This window comes from Salvelinus namaycush, chromosome 14 (assembly GCF_016432855.1).
Source record: "Salvelinus namaycush isolate Seneca chromosome 14, SaNama_1.0, whole genome shotgun sequence".
Classification (NCBI taxonomy): Eukaryota; Metazoa; Chordata; class Actinopteri; order Salmoniformes; family Salmonidae; genus Salvelinus; species Salvelinus namaycush.
In genome coordinates, this window is record NC_052320.1 from 23993180 (window position 1) to 24015433 (window position 22254).

Genomic DNA, 22254 nt, shown 5'->3' on the forward strand with positions numbered 1-22254 from the left:
AATCTATTCCTGTTGCCCACAACATTAATGTAGCCTATCTAGATAACTGATACATGTTTTATAGCATTTCATATTGATAAAGGTAATGTAGACACTTTATGTTCAGTGTTGGATGCATGAATAGGCTACGTTTTATCTCATGGAGTAGTCAGTATTAGCCTACCAGTCCCATAATATATCAGTAGCCTTCTAGCGAGAAAGGTATAATAATAATATAAATAAATGGCGCACATCATCGACATTTTCATAGGTCATTCAAATATCACGAGGCATTTTGAGTCAATATTATCCTTAGCCTATCATAATAATAGAAGAACACCATTGAACGGAGTTAAAATACTCACCCGGCCATGTCCAAGGACGTCAACGGGGAGTTTAGAAAAACAGAAAATCCAATGTTCTTCACTTTCAAATTCACTTCAAATCCGACAGAGAAAAAAACGTTTGAGGGATGTATACCGACGTGATGTCCCATCTGTTGTTTCTGGTCAGCATATAAAAATGTAGAGCACAAAATTGTGCGGACGTCTAGGCCTATGTGGAATTCCTCTAATGCTGAAGAAAATGAAATGATACAGGGTAGATATTAGCGTGTTTGCATAAATTAATGGTTATGGACTGCAGGTAGCTATTTGATATTATTAGGCCTACTGTTCTTGTCGTTGTTCCCAATGTTTCTCGTTGCTGTTGTTTTTTGTCAGATAATACAGCATAAGCTCCAATAGGTAAGCAAGAATTTGGGTCTACATGCTGAAAAGATACCTCGCTAACCGCACTCGTCCTAAGGTGATGGCAACATGAAAATGGGCTGTTCTATGCGACGGGTAGGAGAGGGAGGGGAGGGGTGGATGGATGGATGCTGCCACTGCCGAGCTTGACGCTCGTATCCCTCCCTGCAACCCCTCCACTTGCACACCCTGACAGTACAATTTGACCAGAATATTGGTACTATATCCCTAGATTGACTGTCTATTCTTAGACCGAACTTACTAAAAAAACGTACTAAAAAAAAGACTGTCTAAGCCATTGGACAGCCATTGGAAAAATGAAATGTTTACAAATAAAAATAATCATCAAATCATCATTATAATAAATTCAAATCAGAATGACTTAATCAATTCATGGAGGTAGATAGGCCTACAGTGCTTTCAGAAAGTATTCAGACCCCTTGACTTTTTCCACATTTTGTTACGTTACATCCTTATTCTAAAATTGATTACATCGTTTGTTGCATCAATCTACACACAATACCCCATAATGACAAAGTAAAAACAGGTTTTTAGAATTTTTTGCAAATGTATTAAAAATAAACACTGAAACATCACATTTACATACAGTACTAAAAAAAGTTTGGACACCTACTCATTCAAGGGGTTTTTCTTGTTTTTACTATTTTCTATATTGTAGAATAATAATGAAGACATGAACACTATGAAATAACACATATGGAATAATGTAGAAACCAAAACGGTGTTAAAGAAATCCAAACATATTTATATTTAAGATTCTTCAAAGTAGACCACCCTTTGCCTTGATGACAGCTTTGCACACTCTTGGCATTCTCTCAACCAGCTTCATGAGGTAGTCACCTGGAATGCATTTCAATTAACAGGTGTGCCTTCTTAAAAGTTCATTTGTGGAATTTCTTTCCTTCTTAATGTGTTTGAGCCAACCGGTTGTGTTGTGACAAGGTAGGGGTGGTATACAGATCATAGCCCTATTTGGTAAAAGACCAAGTCCATATTATGGCAAGAACAGCTCAAATAAGCAAAGAGAAACGACAGTCCATCATTACTTTAAGACATGAAGGTCAGACAATCCGGAAAATGTCGAGAACTTTTAAAGTTTCTTCAAGGGCAGTCGCAAAAACCTTCAAGCGCTATGATGAAACTGGCTCTCATGAGGACTGCCACAGGAAAGGAAGACCCAGAGTTACCTCTGCTGCAGAGAATACGTTCATTAGAGATACCAGCCTCAGAAATTGCAGGCCAAATAAATGCTTTACGGAGTTCAAGTAACAGACACATCTCAACATCAACTGTTCAGAGGAGACTGGGTGAATCAGGCCTTCATGGTCGAATTGCTGCAAAGAAACCACTACTAAAGGACACCGATAAGAAGAAGAGACTTGCTTGGGACAAAAAACACGAACAATGGACATTAGACCGGTGGAAATCTGTCCTTTGGTCTGATGAGTCCAAATTGGCGATTTTTGGTTCCAAACGCTGTGTCTATGTGAGACGCAGAGTAGGTGAACGGATAATCTCCGCATGTGTGGATCCCACCATGAAGCATGGTGTAACGGCTTTCTTCCATAGGTGAAGGAGAGGACCAAAGTGCAGCGCGGCTAGTGTTCAACATGTTTAATAAAAGAACAAGTGAAACACTACAAACAACATACAAAATAACAAAATGTGCAAAAACCGAGACAGACCTATCTGGTGCAGACAACCACAGAGACAGGAAACAGACAAACTAGACACACAACATAGAATTCCCACCCAGCTCACGTCCTGACCAACACTAAACAAGCAAAACACATAATAACTCTGGTCAGGACGTTACAGTACCCCCCTCCTGAGGTGCGGACTCCGAACGCACCCCTACAACTCAAGAGGAGGGTCTGGGTGGGCATCTGTCCGCGGTGGCGGCTCCGGCGGTGGACGAGGACACCACTCCACCACTGTCTTTGTCCCCCTCCTTAGCGTCCTTTGAGTGGCGACCCTCGCCCACGACCTTAGCCTAAGAATCCTCCCCAAGGCCCCCACATGATTTTGGAGGTAGCTCAGGACAGAGAGGTAGCTCAGGACAGAGAGGTAGCTCAGGACAGAGAGGTAGCTCAGGACAGAGAGGTAGCTCAGGACAGAGGGGCAACTCCGGACTAGTGGCAGCTCCGGACTGAGTGGCAGCTCCGGACTGAGTGGCAGCTCCGGACTGAGTGGCAGCTCCGGACTGAGTGGCAGCTCCGGACTGAGTGGCAGCTCATGACTGTAGGGCAGCTCATGACTGTAAGGCAGCTCATGACTGTAGGACAGCTCATGACTGTAGGACAGCTCATGACTGTAGGACAGCTCATGACTGTAGGGCAGCTCATGACCGTAGGGCAGCTCATGACCGTAGGGCAGCTCATGACTGTAGGGCAGCTCATGACTGTAGGGCAGCTCATGACTGTAAGGCAGCTCATGACTGTAGGGCAGCTCATGACTGTAGGGCAGCTCATGACTGTAGGGCAGCTCATGACTGGCTGACGGCTCTGGACGCTCATGGCTGACTGACGGCTCCGGCAGATCCTGTCTGGTTGGCGGCTCTGGCAGATCCTGTCTGGTTGGCGGCTCTGGCAGATCCTGTCTGGTTGGCGGCTCTGGCAGATCCTGTCTGGTTGGCGGCCCTGGCAGATCCTGACTGACGAATGGCTCTAGCGGCTCCTGACTGACGAACGGCTCTGACGGCTCGGGACAGACGGGCGGCTCTAACGGCTCGGGACAGACGGATGGCTCAGACGGCGCTGGGGAGACGGATGGCTCAGATGGCGCTGGGGAGACGGATGGCTCAGATGGCGCTGGGGAGACGGATGGCTCAGATGGCGCTGGGGAGACGGATGGCTCAGATGGCGCTGGGGAGACGGATGGCTCCGATGGCGCTTGGCAGACGGCCAGCTCTGACGGCGTTGGGCAGACGGACAGTTCAGACGGCGTTGGGCAGACGGACAGTTCAGACGGCGTTGGGCAGACGGGCAGTTCAGGCACCGCTGGGCAGACGGGCAGTTCAGGCACCGCTGGGCAGACGGCAGACTCTGGCCGGCTGAGACGCACTATAGGCCTGATGCGTGGTGCCGGAACTGGAGGTACCGGGCTGAGGGCACGCACCTCAGGGCGAGTGCGGGGAGGAGGAACAGGGCTCTGGAGATGCACTGGAAGCCTGGTGCGTGGTGTAGGCACTGGTGGTACTGGGCTGGGGCGCGCACCTCAGGGCGAGTGCGGGGAGAAGGAACAGTGCGTACAGGGCTCTCAGGACGCACAGGAGGCTTGGTGCGTGGTGCCGGAACTGGAGGCACTGGGCTGGAGACACGCACCACAGGGAGAGTGCGTGGAGGAGGAACAGGGCTCTGGAAACGCACTGGAAGCCTGGTGCGTGGAGTAGGCACTGGTGGTACTGGGCTGGGGCGGGGAGGTGGCGCCGGAAATACCGGACCGTGAAGGAGGACACGCGCTCTTGAGCACCGAGCCTCCCCAACCTTACCAGGTTGAATGGTCCCCGTAGCCCTGCCAGTGCGGCGAGGTGGAATAACCCGCACTGGGCTATGCAGGCGAACCGGGAACACCACCTGTAAGGCTGGTGCCATGTACGCCGGCCCGGAGGAGACGTACTGGAGGCCAGATACGTTGGGCCGGCTTCATGACATCCGGCTCGATGCCCAACCTAGCCCTCCCAGTGCGGCAAGGTGGAATAGCCCGCACTGGGCTAAGCACGCGTACTGGGAACACCGTGCGCTCCACCGCATAACACGGTGTCTGACCAGTACGACGCCCTCTCACTCCACGGTAAGCCCTGGAAGTGGGCGCAGGTCTCCAACCCGGCTTTGCCACACTCCCCTTTAGCCCCCCCCCCAAGAGATTTTTGGGTGAGCCTCTCGGGCTTCCAGCCTCTCTTACGTGCTGCCTCCTCAATCCACCGTTCCTGGGCTGTGGCTGCCTCCTTCTCCTCCCGAGAGCGGCGATTCTCTCCAACCTTTGCCCAGGGTCCTCTCCCGTCTAGGATTTCCTCCCAAGTCCATTCCTCTTTTCCCCATTGCTGTTGTTCCTGCCTTCCTTCTCCAATCCGCTTGGTCCTGTTTTGGTGGGTGTTTCTGTAACGGCTTTCTTCCATAGGTGAAGGAGAGGACCAAAGTGCAGCGCGGCTAGTGTTCAACATGTTTAATAAAAGAACAAGTGAAACACTACAAACAACATACAAAATAACAAAATGTGCAAAAACCGAGACAGACCTATCTGGTGCAGACAACCACAGAGACAGGAAACAGACAAACTAGACACACAACATAGAATTCCCACCCAGCTCACGTCCTGACCAACACTAAACAAGCAAAACACATAATAACTCTGGTCAGGACGTTACACATGGAGGAAGAGGTGTGATGGTGTAGGGGTGTTTAGCTGGTGACACTGTCAGTGATTTATTTAGAATTCAAGGCACACTTAACCAGCATGGCTACCACAGCATTCTGCAGCGATATGCCATTCCATCTGGTTTGCGCATAGCGGGACAATTATTTATTTATTTATTTATTTATCACATGGAGTAAAACAAACATACAGTACAGTCAATAATACTGTAGAAAAATAAGTCTATATACAATGTGAGCAAATGAGGTGAGATAAGGGAGGTAAAGGCAAAAAAAGGCCATGGTGGTGAAGTAAATACAATATAGCAAGTAAAACACTGGAATGGTAGATTTGCAGTGGAAGAATGTGCAAAGCAGAAATAAAAATAACGGGGTGCAAAGGAGCAAAATAAATACATAAATAAATACAGTAGAGGAAGAGGTAGTTGTTTGGGCTAAATTATAGATGGGCTATGTACAGGTGCAGTAATCTGTGAGCTGCTCTGACAGCTTGTGCTTAAAGCTAGTGAGGGAGATAAGTGTTTCTAGTTTCAGAGATTTTTGTAGTTCGTTCCAGTCATTGGCAGCAGAGAACTGGAAGGAGAGGCGGCCAAAGGAGGAATTGGCTTTGGGGGTGACCAGAGAGATATACCTGCTGGAGCGTGTGCTACAGGTGGGTGCTGCTATGTTGACCAGCAAGCTGAGATAAGGGGGACTTTACCTAGCAGGGTCTTGTAGATGACCTGGAGCCAGTGGGTTTGGCGACGAGTATGAAGCGAGGGCCAGCCAACGAGAGCGTACAGGTCGCAGTGGTGGGTAGTATATGGGGCTTTGGTGACAAAACGGATGGGACTGAGATAGACTGCATCCAATTTAACTTTGGATTGGAGATGTTTGATGTGAGTCCGGAAGGAGAGTCTACAGTCCAACCAGACACCCAGGTATTTGTAGTTGTCCACATATTCTAAGTCGGAACCGTCCAGAGTAGTGATGCTGGACGGGTGGGCAGGTGCAGGCAGCGATCGGTTGAAGAGCATGCATTTAGTTTTACTTGTATTTAAGAGCAGTTGGAGGCCATGGAAGGAGAGTTGTATGGCATTGAAGCTTGTCTGGAGGGTTGTTAACACAGTGTCCAAAGAAGGGCCAGAAGTATACAGAATTGTGTCGTCTGCGTAGAGGTGGATCAGAGACTCACCAGCAGCAAGAGCGACATCCTTGATGTATACAGAGAAGAGAGTCGGCCCAAGAATTGAACCCTGTGGCACCCCCATAGAGACTGCCAGAGGCCCGGACAACAGGCCCTCCGATTTGACACACTGAACTCTATCAGAGAAGTAGTTGGTGAACCAGGCGAGGCAATCATCTGAGAAACCAAGGCTATTGAGTCTGCCGATGAGGATGTGGTGATTGACAGAGTCGAAAGCCTTGGCCAGGTCAATGAATACGGCTGCACAGTATTGTTTCTTATCGATGGCGGTTAAGATATCGTTTAGGACCTTGAGCGTGGCTGAGGTGCACCCATGACCAGCTCTGAAACCAGATTGCATAGCGGAGTAGGTGCGGTGGGATTCGAAATGGTCGATAATCTGTTTGTTGACTTAGCTTTCGAAGACCTTAGAAAGGCAGGGTAGGATAGATATAGGTCTGTAGTAGTTTGGGTCAAGAGTGTCCCCCCCCTTTGAAGAGAGGGATGACCGCAGCTGCTTTCCAATCTTTGGGAATCTCAGACGACACGAAAGAGAGGTTGAACAGGCTAGTAATAGGGGTTGCAACAATTTCGGCAGATAATTTTCGAAAGAAAGGGTCCAGATTGTCTAGCCCGGCTGATTTGTAAGGGTCCAGATTTTGTAGCTCTTTCAGAACATCATCTGACTGGAATTGGGAGAAGGAGAAATGGGGAAGGCTTGGGCGAGTTGCTGTGGGGGGTGCAGTGCCGTAGAAAAATGCTTATTGAAATTCTCAATTATAGTGGATTTATCGGTGGTGACAGAGGTTCCTATCCTCAGTGCAGTGGGCAGCTGGGAGGAGGTGCTCTTGTTCTCCATGGACTTTACAGTGTCCCAGAACATTTTTGAGTTTGTGTAGCAGGAAGCAAATTTCTGCTTGAAAAAGCTAGCCTTGGCTTTTCTAACTGCCTGTGTATATTGGTTTCTAACTTCCCTGAAAAGTTGCATATCACGGGGGCTGTTCGATGCTAATGCAGAACGCCACAGGATGTTTTTGTGTTGGTTAAGGGCAGTCAGGTCTGGAGAGAACCAAGGGCTATATCTGTTCCTGAGTGGTTTGGGATGAGTTGGACCGCAGAGTGAAGGAAATGCAGCCAACAAGTGCTCAGCATTTATGGAAACGCCTTCAAGACTGTTGGGAAAGCATTCCAGGTGAAGCTGGTAGAGAATGCCAAGAGTGTGCAAAGCTGTCATCATGGCAAAGGGTGGCTACTTTGAAGAATCTCAACTATAAGATATATTTTTATTTGTTTAACAATTTTTTGCTTACTACATGATTCCATAAGTGTTCTTTCATAGTTGTGATGTCTTCACTATTATTATACAATGTAGAAAATAGTAAAATGAGCAGGTGTGTCCAAACTTTTGACAAGTACTCTAAGTATTCAGACCCTTCACTCAGTACTTGTTGAAGCACCGCTGGCCGTGATTACAGCTTCAAGTGTTCTTGGTTATGACGCTAGAAGCTTGGCACACCTGTATTTGGGGAGTTTCTCCCATTCCTCTCTGCAGATCCTCTCAAGTTCTTTCAGGTTGGATGGGGAGTGCTGCTGCACAGCTATGTTCAGGTCTCTCCAGAGATGTTCGATCAAGTTCAAGTCCGGACTCTGGCTGTGCCACTCAAGGACATTCAGAGACTTGTCCCGAAGCCACTCCTGCGTTGTCTTGGCTGTGTGCTTAGGGTTGTTGTCCTGTTGCAAGGTGAACCTTCGCCCCGGTCTGAGGTCCTGAGCGCCCTGGAGCAGGTTTTCATCAAGGATCTATCTGTACTTTGTTCTGTACATCTTTGCCTCGATCCTGACTAGTCTCTCAGTCCCTGCCATTGAAAAACATCCCCACAGCATGATGCTACCACCACCATTGCTTCACCGTAGGGATGGTGCCAGGTTTCCTCCAGATGTTACACTTGGCATTCAGGCCAAAGAGTTCAATCTTGGTTTCATCAGACCAGAGAATCTTGTTTCTCATGGTCTGAGAGACAGTAGCTGCCTTTTGACAAATTCCAAGTGGGATGCCATGTGACATTTACTGAGGAGTGGCTTCCGTCTGGCCACTTTACCATAAAGGCCTGATTGGTGGAGAGATGGTTGTCCTTCTGGAACGGTCTCCCATCTCCACAGAGGAATTAAAAACAACTATTGAAAAACTTTTGCTCCTGAATGTCATTTTGAAGACTGCTGGGATTTTAAATCTTGCATTATTCAAATAATACTTATTGCAATTGTACATAATGTATTGTTTGGAAAAGGAACAACAAAGAAAGAAACAATAAAATGAATGTGCAGGTGAGTTAAAAAGAGGGACTTTACATCAAATCTACTAATAGTGCAGATATTAATGGTGATGTGTGCAACACCATTTCCCCCACATATTTTATTCAAAATAATAAAAATAATACACCTAGATTTAGCTTTTAAGTAAAACTTACTAAAAAATAATTTTTAAAAACGGATTAAATGGATTTCAACACACTTGTGTGAAACCCTATGCCATAATCTTCTACCGGGGTAACTGGCACCTTTTCTAAAAAGAACATATTATGAAATAACAAAAAAAGTCTCAACTGTAGCCATTTATTTCCCTTTATAGTTTATTCAAATAAGCATGACCTTTATGTTGCTTTTTATGCCAGCAATTAGACATTGTTCTTTGGGAGGGACTAGTAACCCCCTAGTACCCTAATTGTGATGACTTTTTCAAAATGTTGTTACGTTACAGCCTTATTCTAAAATTGAAGTAATTGTCTAAAGTCGAAGCAATTGTCCGTAGAGCTCAGAGACAGGATTGTGTTGGGGCACAGATCTGGTGAAGGGTACCAAAAAATTTCTGCAGCATTGAAGGTCCCCAAGAACACAGTGGCCTCCATCATTCTTAAATGGAAGAAGTTTGGAACCAACAAGACTCTTCTTAGAGCTGGCCGCCCGGGAAAACTGAGCAATCGGGGGAGAAGGGCCTTGGTCAGGGAGGTGACCAAGAATCCGACGGCCACTCTGACAGACGCCTCACAAGTCTTCAACTGGCAGCTTCATTAAATAGCACCCGCAAAACACCAGTCTCAAAGTAAACAGTGAAGTGGCGACTCCGGGATGCTGGCCTTCTAGGCAGAATTGCAAAGAAAAAGCCATTTCTCAGATTGGCCAATAAAAATAAAAGATTAAGATGGGCAAAAGAACACAGACACTGGACAGAGGAACTCTGCCTAGAAGGCCAGCATCCCGGAATCACCTCTTCACTGTTGATGTTGAGACTGGTGTTTTGCGGGTACTATTTAATGAAGCTTCCAGTTGAGGACTTGTGAGGTGTCTGATTCTCAAACTAGACACTCTAATGTACTTGTCATCTTGCTCAGTTGTGCACTGGGGCCTCCCACTCCTCTTTATATTCTGGTTAGAGCCAGTTTGCGCTGTTCTGTGAAGGAGTAATACACAGCGTTGTATGAGATCTTCAGTTTGAATAGCCTTCATTTCTCAGAACAAGAATAGACTGACGAGTTTCAGAAGAAAGTTCTTTGTTTCTGGCCATTTTGAGCCTGTAATCGAGCCCACAAATGCTGATGCTCCAGATACTCAACTAGTCAAAAGAAGGACAGTTTTATTGCTTCTTTAAATCTGCACAACAGTTTTCAGCTGTGCTAACATAATTGCAGAAGGGTTTCTAATGATCAATTAGCCTTTTAAAATTATAAACTTGGATTAGCTAACACTACGTGCCATTGGAACACAGGAGTGATGGTTGCTGATAATGGGCCTCTGTATGCCTACAGTATGCAGATATTCCATTAAAAATCAGCTGTTTCCAGCTACAATAGTCATTTACAACATTAGCAATGTCTACACTGTATTTCTGATCAATTTGATGTTATTTTAATGGACAAAAAATGAGCTTTTCTTTCAAAAACAAGGACATTTCTGAGTGACCCCAAACTTTTGAACGGTAGTGTACATATACAAAAAAAACACAAAATCGTTTTGTTGAAATATCTCCACAAGTTGTGATGACACAGGGGTCAGTTTTTGTTGAGCAAGAACAGTGGCAGCCAGGGAAAATAATTTGTTAACATCTTGTGATCTTAATGTCAATTACGGGGGGGCATTTACCCCAGGGGGCTAGTTACCCCCCAGTACCCTACATGTTTTTATTATCTTCATAATAATTAGCTAAGCATTTAGGCTACAGAAAATTATTAATAGATAATCAGAGAATAATAGTGTTACATAACCTACGAGACATGACAGGTTGTTTCTCTGGTCCCATTGATATGCACTGTCCATTCATCATAATCAGATCACTCCTGTCCTTCTCCCCAGAACAAGTTGCCTTCTAATGCTAAACTACGTTAATTATAGAGGTAGCTACGCAGCCAGCGAATTCCCCATGAATAAAACATAGCCCACACAGGAGTGGGGTGAAGAAGAGGGAAGAGAAGGAAGGAAGTTATTGAGTCCATGACCTTCACCTACTGGAATCTGACTTGCACTTGGTCTCTTCATTTACACAACAAATTACATAATCAATTCATTAATTTTAAATCATTTAAATGTCCAATCCAAAATATAACAAATGTGAATTGAGATCTGCCGGTCTCTAGCATAGGCCACTGCAATTGCAAGTTATCCCCTGCCATAACATGGAATTGCCTGATTGCATATTCAGAATCTAAATAAAGATTAATAAAGCTCAACCTGTGAAATGAGCTGAGTTGCTGGGCCTCTTTCATGCCATAAATGTGATCGACTGACTAGCTAATGTTTATTCAATAAACAGCAGCGCACCTCCCATAAGCCTGACTTGACATTGTGAAACCCATTGAATTAGGACTTTGGAATACTAGAATGGACATGAACTATCTGATGACAGTACAAAAGGTCAGCCATTTTGGTAAAGAACTTGGCCAACCATGGTCAGCCAGTGATGTGCTAAAATATTGTGTAAGAATATCTGCACATTATGTTTATTAGCTAGCTAGTCAGGCAGTATTAGTTGAATGATTCCATACATTTTTCTAATTAACTGTCAATATGCCAATGTTCCATTCAAATAATGCAGTCCATCCACAGCCTGGCTGATATCAGTTGATGATAGGACTTAGACAAGTTGTGACAGACCCTCCCTGCTCTGTCTACTGGGTTTTGATGCGCTTACTTCCTGCAGGAGATGGGTGGGCGGAGTAGGAGAGGTGGGCGGAGCTGGGAGGGTCATCAGTGCTGATGGGGCACACCTGTGAAAGCTCAGCTGTGGCATAAAGCCACTGTTTCCCTATTCAGCAAGAGATTCCTCTCTTCATGCATATCTTTGGTTGGTAGTGTTGGTTGGTAGTGTTGGTTGGTAGTGTTGGTTGGTAGTGTTGGTTGGTAGTGTTGGTTGGTTGGTTGGTTGGTAGTGTTGGTTGGTTGGTTTGGCAGTTGACACCTAATTTACTGACCCTCATGTGATTATTGTTGTGAGTGTTTACTTTATTTATGGAATAAATTCATTTTGTTATTCCTTTACTCAGTGTGTGGTTTCCCATTGTAACAATCTTGAGCCAGGTTGTAACAAAGTTGTAAATGCAACAAGTAAGCTACTGATATTGTAACATAGCTTTCCAAGAAAACAAACACTGAGATGTCTCTGGTCTGTTTACATACATTTTAGAGTCTATTTATACAGAACATTGGTAGGCTATAAAATGTATTTATAATTATTTGACTATTTTGGGGTGACAATATTTTTATTACACAATTTCTGATTTACAGAATCACTTGCCTTTTATTTTCCTGAATAAGTAAAAGCAGGAAATACATTACCTACGCCCCTACTGCCATTAATTCCAATTAGACTGGTTTGGATTTCTCCCTGATTAAAATGGCTGACATTATCAAACCATTCTGGAACTTTGAGGGTTCATGGCATAGCCCTTTTAATAATTAAATAGGATCTAAGGTGAAACAATTGTAGTGATTGTGGGTGAGAAATAGGACAGTAAATTATTTTGAAAAATGCATTCCTAATTGAGATTTGAAGAAAATTCAAGTGTTCAAGTTAGCCTAGGTTGTAAAGCTTAATTAGATAACTCACTACAGACCCGGGTTCGATCCCGGGCTGTATCACAACGGGCTGTGATCGGGAGTCCCATAGGGCTCAATTGGCCCAGCGTTATCTGGGGTTTGGCTGTCATTGTAAATAATAATTTCATAACTGACTTGCCTAGTTAAAAGGTTAAATACTTTTTTTGTTTTTTAATCTAACGATGACCTATTGTTGCTCTCTATTGATAGAGAAGATGGAGAGGAACTTAGCATGTGAACTTACTCTTATGTGCAACTTGGTGAATATATGGGTAAAATCCCAAATTATTTTGAAGAACAATACAGTATTTGTTTTGATTTAATTAAAGATATTTAATGATAATTCACAATAGACTAGCTTGGGAATAGGACAAACAGCATTCTACAAGTAACAGCATGTCCTAACCATGAAAGGAACAACACAGTGTTTAGTATAACCAGAAAAATGTCAACAAACTTTTAAAAGACTAAATATCATTAATTAATTGAAATGAAATCCATGAATTGAAAATGTTCCAATATTTTCAGATTTTTGGGGGAATTGAATTTAGTTCACATACTGATTTGTTAGTTACAGCATGTGAACACTATACAAACCATTTTCAAAACCTTATGCATATTCATCTTACAGGTCATGTGATTGCATTTGAACTGTATTTGAGTTAAAATTCAGAATGCCTTTGGGGCTTGGCTGGCCTAGGCTGTTTTCACCTTCTCGGTCTGGAAACTCTGACACAGGATCTTCTTGGCATTGTGTCATTATTGATGGCCATTGTGAATGATACATGAGGCAGAATTTGAAATGGTTCAACCCCACTTTCTTGCAGAAAGCAAGAATCTCCTCTGGCTGGAAATTAATTGTTACCGATAATGGTTTACCACACTGTATTTTTAGAAGTGTGTTTAATTTGCACAGCAGCATGTACCAGCTGGAGAGAGTTGACGACAAATAGAATTAGAAAGTACATACAGTGTCTATGGTTAACCCTTGATACTCCTAGACTGTACGGATGAGAGATCTATATGCTTTCAGAAACCTCCGGAACCAGAACCTAAAAATGGAAAACAATCAAATATTGACACATATGCTATGATTTGTTTCACACAGACTTTTACACAACGTCTAGGTATTTGCTAACACTCATTTTTGGACTGGTTTCTGCTTAAAGCCCCTCACATTTGCTGATTATCTTTTTTTAAAGGATGACTGTTCTGTTGTGTGTATCAGGGGTTGGCATAAGTGTTATGTTCAATTACATTACACACAATCAATCAAACATTTATTTTGGGGTACAATCAGGTTTGAAGATGTCAAAAGCTGGATATGAATTGAATCTGACCCACTGGAATGATGAATAAGGATGTAACTTACCCTGTGTCCATGATGAGTTGAATGGCTGGATGCCTCCAGAAGGACCTGTCAGTGTCAATGAACAGAATATTCAGTTACATTTATTGTCTTGGAGTTACAGTGGTGATGTTAGTACTGTTACCAACATAGACAATATCATGATATCTAAACTTCATGTCAATAAACAGTCATCTTACCAGTGCAGGTAACTCCTGCATCTTCATAGTGGACACAGTTATGGTTCCCCAGTCCACTGTGGGGACACTGCAGCAAAGAGTCTTCAGAGCCAGAACAAGCCAGGTCATCCAGAGAGATGGAGCCACTTCCTTCTCCAAACTCTGCAGATCTAGAGGCCTCTTGAGCTTCTCCACAGCCCAACTCTCTGCACACCACCTGGGCATCCCTCAGATCCCACCAATCATCACACACTGTACCCCACTGGCCAAAGTGGAACACCTCCACTCTACCAGAGCAGTTGTTGGTGCCGTTGACCAGACGCACTCTGGAAGTGCCATCTGTAAAATACAAGAAAAAATTTGAAGATTAACAAATACTGGGATTGTTGTCGAGTTGAAAACTTTGTATATGGAATATGAAGAGAATACATTACTGTAGGTCCATGTGGAGCTTTGCTGGATGTTCTCTGTAGGACCTGTAAAAAAAGATACAGTACCTGTCTGAACTCCATTTACTACGTTTTCTGATTTATTCAAATAAAAAAAATGTAACGATCAATTACGAGGTGTACATATGTTTCATGAATTTTGCATGGGTATTGCAAGGAAAAAATACAGGCCCTCTATGCACATATTGATAAACAAGATCCAAAATTGGCAGTGGGATTTATGTCCATGAGAAATTGTTTTGTTAATATGAATTCAAATCAAATCAAGTGAAATTGTATTTGTCACGTGCCGAATGAATTTGGGGGCGTGCTCGGTCCTCCTTTTCCTGTTGTCCACAATCATCTCCTTTGTCTTGATCACGTTGAGGGAGAGGTTGTTGTCCTTGCACCACATGGTCAAGTCTCTGACCTCCTCTCCATAGGCTGTCTCATCGTTGTCGGTGCGTCATCAGCAAACTTAATGATGGTGTTGGAGTCGTGCCTGGCCGTGCAGTCATGAGTGAACAGGGAGTACAGGAGGGGACTGAGCACGCACCCCTGAGTTGCCCTCGTGTTGAGGATCAGCGTGGCGGATGTGTTGTTACCGACCCTTACCACCTGGGGGCGGCCCGTCAAGAAGTCCAGGATCCAGTTGCAGAAGGAGGTGTTTAGTCCCAGGGTCTTTAGCTTAGTGATGAACTTTGAGGGCACTATGGTGTTGAACGCTGAGCTGTAGTCAATGAATAGCATAGGTGTTCCTTTTGTCCAGGTGGGAAAGGGCAGTGTGGAGTGCAATAGAGATGTTCTCATCTGTGGATCTGTTGGTGCGGTATGCAAATTGGAGTGGGTCTAGGGTTTCTGAGATATTGGTGTTGATGTGAACCATGACCAGCCTTTCAAAGCATTTCATGGCTACAGACGTGAGTGCTATGGGTCGGTAGTCATTTAGGCAGGTTACCTTAGTGTTGGGCACAGAGACTATGGTGGTCTGCTTGAAACATGTTGGTATTACAGACTCAGACAGGGAGAGGTTGAAAATGTCAGTGAAGACACTTGCCAGTTGGTCAGCGCATGCTCGGAGTACACGTCCTGGTAATCCATCTGGCTCAGCGGCCTTGTGAATGTTGACCTGTTTAAAGGTCTTACTCACATCGGCTGCAGAGAGCGTGATTACACAGACGTCCGGAACAGCTGATGCTCTCATGCATGTTTCAGTGTTACTTGCCTTGAAGCGAGCATAGAAGTTATTTAGCTCGTCTGGTAGGCTCGTGTCACTGGGCAGCTCTCGGCTGTGCTTCCATTTGTAGCCTGTAATAGTTTGCAAGCCCTGCCACATCCGACGAGCATCGGAGCCGGTGTAGTACGATTCGATCTTATTCCTGTATTTACACTTTGCCTGTTTGATGGTTCGTCGTAGGGCATAGCAGGATTTCTTATAAGCTTCCAGGTTAGAGTCCCGCTCCTTGAAAGCGGCAGCTCTACCATTTAGCTCAGTGCGAATGTTGCCTGTAATCCATGGCTTCTGGTTGGGGTATGTACGTACAGCCACTGTGGGGATGACATCCTCGATGCCCTTATTGATAAAGCCAGTGCCTGATGTGGTGTACTCCTCAATGCCATCGGAGGAATCCCGGAACATATTCCGGCCTGTGCTAGCAAAACAGTCCTGACCGAGTCACTGGTGCGTCCTGCTTTAATTTAGCTTGTAAGCCGGAATCAGAAGGATAGAGTTATGGTCAGATTTGCCAAATGGAGGGCGAGGGAGAGCTTTGTACGCGTCTCTGTGTGTGGAGTAAAGGGGGTCTATAATTGTTTTCCCTCTGGCTGCACATTTAACATGCTGATAGAAATGAGGTAAAACTGATTCAAGTTTCCCTGCATTAAAGTCCCCGGCCACTAGGAGCACCGGCTCTGGATGAGCATTTTCCTGTTTGCTTATGGCGAAATACAGCTCATTGAGTGTGGTTTTAGTGCCAGCCTCGGTCTGTGGTGGTATGTAGACAGCTACAAAAAATACAGATGAAAACTCTCTAGGTAGATAGTGTGGTCTACAGCTTATCATGAGATATTCCACCTCAGGCGAGCAAAACCTTGAGACTTCCTTAGATATCGTGCACCAGCTGTTATTTACATAAATGCATAGGCCCCCGCCCCGTGTCTTACCAGAGGCTGCTGTTCTGTTCTGCCGATAGAGTTTATAACCCGCCAGCTGTATGTTCTTAATGTCGTCGTTCAGCCACGACTCGGTGAAACATAATATAATACAGTTTTTAATGTCCTGTTGGTAGGATATACATGCTTTCAGTTCGTCCTATTTATTTTCCAGCGATTGAACGTTAGCTAGCAGAACAGAAGGCAAGGGCAGATTAGCCACTCGTTGCCTGATCCTCACAAGGTATCCCGATCTCTTTTTGCAAAACCTACGTTTCCTTTTCCATCAAATCACGGGGATCTGGGCCTGGTTGGGCGTCCGTAGTATATCCCTCGCGTCCGACTCATTGAAGAAGAACTCCTCGTCCAACTTGAGGTGGGTAATCTCAGTTCTGATTTCCAGAAGCTCTTTTCGGTCATAAGAGACGGGAGCAGCAACATTATGTACAAAATAAGTTACGAACAACGCGAAAAGACAAACAAAATAGCATGGTTGGTTAAGAGCCGATAAGATGGCAGCCCTACCCTCTCGCGCCATCTTCCTTTAGAGTTAACAGTGTAAATGTGACGCACACAATTAATCACAAACTGATTTTGATGTACAATAAGTTTTGATGACTCACATAAATTGGATATAAATTGAATGTGACCCACTAGAATATTGAATAAGAGTTTAACTTACCCTGGGTCCATGATGCGGTAAATGGCTGTATACATTTTACATTGGTTTTGCATATATCATAGTTCTTTAAAGGCAAAGGCAAAAGACGGCAACCTTTCCTGGTTCCTCTGCTCTGAAGGAATTATTTTGATAGGACATCATTAGTGAATATGGCATTTGTTTTTTCATGAATGGTTTTGATCCAGTTAATAAAGTAAGACCCCATATTAGATTGATCCGATATTGCAAAAAGAAAATAAGAAGGTCCACACGGAGTTAAATGGCTGGATATCTCCAGAAGGACCTGTCATAGAATTAGGTTTTTCATCCAGTTTGGTGTTACAGTGACACTAGTACTGTTAACAACATAGACAATATCATGATGTCTGAACTTCATTCCACCAAACATGTATCTTATCAGTGTAGGTCTTCATAGTGGGAACAGTTTTGGATCCCCAGTCCACTGTGGGGACACAGCAGCAAAGAGTCTTCAGAGCCAGAACAGGCATCCATCTGATCCCAGTCATCATCACACACTGTACCCCATTTGCCAGAGTGGAACACCTTCACTCTACCAGAGCAGTTGTTGGGGTCGTTGACTATACGCACTTCAAAGATGCCATCTTCATGGTAAAGGTAACACATATATTTACTTGTCTTTGACTATGTTTACATGCACACAATACTAAGTTTAATATAATAGTTTGATTCAAATGTTTAGATGCTTTGAAAGAAGAATGATCACCTTTACAATCTGGTTTATATGGACACATCTGATAATCCGGCTACCTGACGGGACTTTGGAAAATGCAGAAAATCGCCAATCAAAATTATTTTTGGGAAGCCTATTTGATCTGAGTTTGAACATATAAACTATTTCTAAGATGCATACTTTCATACTTTCCAAACTTACTTTACTCGTGCCAAAGAGCGAGGCTGGCGCTGCTCGTGATAGCACATGGACAGATGAAATAACCCGCAGGTACCCTGACAACCCTATTTTCCCCAACCTTTCTTACCTGCACAGATGACTCCTGCATCCTCATTATGGTCACAGTTGTGTACCCCTGGTTCACTTCCGCTGCAGTCTTGTAATGATCTCTCTGTGCCCTCACACGACACATCATCCAGAGTGATGGGTCCTGAGCCCTGACCAAAACAGGCTCTACCTGGGGCTTCCTGGTCCATCCCACAGCTCAGTGCTTGACACACCACCTGGGCATCCCTCAGATCCCAGTCATCATCACACACTGTACCCCACTGGCCAGAGTGGAACACCTCTACTCTACCAGAGCAGTTGTTGGAGCCACCGGCCAAGCGAATTGAAGGTCCAGCTTTGATAGGTAAATAATCTGTTTTAATGTTAACAAATTGATGCATCAGACTGTGGAGATTATTGTGTAGTGTGCAGACAAATTAATGTACTCACTCTGGTGTGAACCTGCAATCCATAGGGAGGAACATGAAAAACAAAGAGTTGTTGCATATACTGCATGTTACCTTGAAAAGCGTTATTAATAAATAAAGCTAACTGTGCCTTAAATTAGCTGAAATTTGTAGTGGCTGTTTAGATAAAACTCAACCGAGGAATACAGTTTCGCCCAAAAACTACTTTCAGGGTCAGGAACCATCTAATAGTAAAATACGGAACTTCCCCTTTAATCTCACCTGAGCAGACCACACTCGCATCCTCAGGATGCATGCAGTTATGATGACCTATCGCCTCAGAAGGGCAGTCAAAGAGAGTGCCTTCTGTGCCAACACAGGCTATGTTGTCCAGCAGAATGGGAATGCCAACTCCCATACCAAACCAGGCCTGTCCGGGGGCATCCATAGCCCACCCACAGCTGAGCTGTCTGCAGACCACGTCAGCGTCGCTCACGTCCCAGTCATCATCACACACCGTACCCCACTGCCCCGCATAATACACTTCCACCCTCCCTGAACACTGATCAGGACCATCCACCAGCCGGATCAACGGGCCATCATCTGGGACCACTGGAGAGAAGAATACATTATTTTAGGTAGTCCCAAGGCTTGGTTCCTCAGTGCAGTATATGTTTGCTTTGTAAGGACCACTCATATTGTCAATTTGAATATAGTTTTATGTCATTTATCTTACTGTTTCTATCTGGGTCCTCTTGTTCTTGAATTGGATGTGAGGAAAATATTAAATAATGAAAAGGTGCGTGAGATATTGTGAAAAACAGGTATTCAATTCTCCTTAATTAATCTCAACATAAACTATTTTATTCAATTGTGCTTACTGCATTTGTAGGCTTAGACTTACCCATCATGCAAGTTACACTGGCATCTTCATCATGACCACAGTTATGGTTTCCTATCCCTCCTGAGTTGCATTCCAGTAAAGATCCCTCACTTCCCATGCATGCCACTTCGTCCAATAGGATTGAGCCACTCCCCTCACCAAAGTAAGCCTGGTGAGGAGCCTCTGTGGCTGGTCCACAGCTCAGCTCCCTACATACAACTTGGGCATCTAGGAAACCCCAATTATCATCACAGACTGTCCCCCAACTCCCATCATGGTAGACCTCCACCCTTCCAGAGCAGTGATTGGGACCATCAACTAAGCACACTGTCAAGCCAGCTGTTAAAAGGAAGGGAAAGTGAGAAACACATTACGGGCACTGACTTTCACATTACGGGCATTAACTTTTTGTTTTTCAAATACGTATTATGACTCGTTCTGCAACTGACACATAAAGTAAGGAATACTTTTTTTATTACTCACAATGGGAATCTGAAGGGGATTGACCTGAGAGATGGAGAGAGAGCGAGAGATAGAGAGAGAGAGAAGGGGGGGTAGACAGCGAGAGAGAGAAATGGTAGCATTACACAAGCCTCTAGTTGAAGTTGGTAGTTTAGATGCATCTTTATAGCAAATTCAACCACTCACCTGACTGACCCTCACATATCACTCCTGCATCCTCAAAGTGTCCACAGTTGTGTGACCCCAGTCCATCTGAGCTGCAGCTAAGCAGTGACTCTTCATTCCCAGAACATTCCACATCATCTAGCCAGATTTCCCCCTTACCCCAGCCAAAGTGGGCCTGGTCCAGGGCCTTCTGGGCTGCCCCACAGCCCAGTGCTCTACACACTACCTTGGCATCCAGCAGGTCCCAGTTGTCATCACACACTGTACCCCACTGGCCTGCATAGTACACCTCCACCCTGCCAGAGCAGTTGTATGGGCCATCCACTAAACGTACTCCTCCAGCACTGACTGAGGCAGATAGAACATAATTGTTTCGTTAAGTCCCACATTAAGGGCTCTATTCAATCTGTATCGCTGAAGCATTACAGATTGCACACTAGAAATGTGAATTTCCGATTCAGCCGACATATACAGCGTTTACAGTAAATGCAGTCTCAGCTAACGCGGAAACATTACCTTTAAATTTCAATCACGCTGTAATGCTGAACTACCGCAATACGGATTGAATAGAGCCCTATTTAGACACTTTGAGTATTTATATGATAGTCACACAAAGAGATACTTTAACTCCAGTGTATGACTGACATCATGCAATGAAAAATATTTATGGAGATTAAACTTGCCAACAAACTCAATAACAGAACTTATTAGAAGTCTATGGTCTCAGTGCTTCATTATTATACTTACGTCTGTCTAGAACTCGAGATGCTCCTTCATTGGAGCAAACAACTACATGAGAGGAACATAATGATAAAACATACTATAAGTTAAAGATGTTATATTTTATAGCCATGTCAAAGGTTATGTGTGTGTGAGAGTTGATAGGAGGTGGACACGGATGTGTTTCAGTCCTTATTTGCTGTTAGTTAACAGAATAATTGGAAAACAAATTAGACCAGGATATTAGTAGTCATATACTTCACAGTGCTGTTTCTGAACTTTCGCAAATCAATACGGCATTTATACAATGAAAATGTTAGTGAGCAGAGTCACCATTGTGGATTAACTCAATAATATAAAATAAATAATGATTTGTAGAGAACCTTGCACAAAACTACTATATGAAATCCTAGAGCCCTGTGTAGTACACAAAATGTGAATTGTGTTTTAAGTATTTTGTAAAACACACTATTTGTTAACATGGGACAAACATTTTCATAAATAGTTAACATAAATATGAATGTATGGTATTGTTAAAATACAATTTGCTCACCTGCAATCACAAATGCTAGGTACCACTTGCGCTTGGGTGTAAGATTCATGATCAAAGTTGAGAATGTCATGTATGAGCCTTTTTATAGCCAGGTTTTGTTACCTTTTGTTGTGTGTCACCTGATTTGTCCAAAGAGGAAAACCGATATCTAACAAAAGGTGGCATTTATGTATCACTGAATACATATTACATAACACCAGTGAAGACTAGACTGCATCTTCTCTGGGAATAAGAGTAACACACCGTTTATCAAAACAGAATACAAGCTTTCTGTGCTGGTTGCTCTATTGATTTTAGGCTCTGATTAAAGGAGAGCTCAACAATGAGGGGACAGAATTTAACAGCTAAATGAAAGTTGTCGGGTTATTTAATAGCACGTGAGAATATCAGGCATGGGCTGACACCAGCTCCGTGATAGAAAGTATTTTGAGAAAATAGAAAGTATGTATTTGGGTAGTAGTTGTTTCAGAACCATATTAAAATGTTCCAGGTGCTTTCCTCTTCCCACTTTCAATTCCCTGGGGGGTAGGCCTGTTTCATGATAGGTTGTGGGATGGGGTCAATTTTAACAAGCTAACTTAGAAACAAAACATATCCTTGTTAGTTTTAATTTTGCCCATGTAAACTAACCTACTAGGACATTATGATACAACTCAGGATTTGCTGGTTCACTTAGTGGGCTTAACCTCTGACCAGTTTCCCAGTGACTTTGACAAGTTTGCTCATCTCACATAGCAAACATTCAAAGATTTTGACAGAATTATTGTTCTGTGGTAAACTCTCGATATAAATTGATGTAATAATGTGATGTATGCCCCTCTCGTATTCAAAATGTTAAACTTAGACAACATTCATTTAGCTCATAACAAACTCCAAGGAAATAGTCATTTCAGTGTGATGCATCAGTATATCAATGGATTACACCTATAGGACACTTTCTATTC

At 43.9% G+C, this 22254-nt stretch overlaps 1 protein-coding gene across 1 annotated transcript; it reads right to left on the reverse strand.

Moving 5' to 3' along the window:
- Positions 1–11446: 11446 nt before the first annotated feature.
- LOC120058672 (deleted in malignant brain tumors 1 protein-like) lies at positions 11447–21359 on the reverse strand. Its single transcript, XM_039007420.1, has 8 exons — positions 21311–21359; positions 20059–20385; positions 18810–19139; positions 18571–18582; positions 18161–18475; positions 17684–17764; positions 13923–14240; positions 11447–11559 (listed from the first exon to the last, which is right to left on the reverse strand). Exons 1-8 carry the CDS (start codon positions 21357–21359, stop codon positions 11447–11449), a joined length of 1545 nt encoding a protein of 514 aa, XP_038863348.1.
- Between the last annotated feature and the right edge of the window lie 895 nt (positions 21360–22254).

Excerpts from the sequence above, each read along its gene's own strand:
- LOC120058672 (XM_039007420.1), bottom strand. The coding sequence starts at position 21,359 with ATGAATCTTACACCCAAGCGCAAGTGGTACCTAGCATTTGTGATTGCA. Across the intron at positions 17,765-18,160 it reads TGCAGGAGTCATCTGTGCAG|ATGGCATCTTTGAAGTGCGT; the intron begins GTAAGAAAGGTT and ends TTTACCATGAAG. Across the intron at positions 11,560-13,922 it reads TGCAGGAGTTACCTGCACTG|CTGAGCTTTCACAGGTGTGC; the intron begins GTAAGATGACTG and ends TTTATGCCACAG.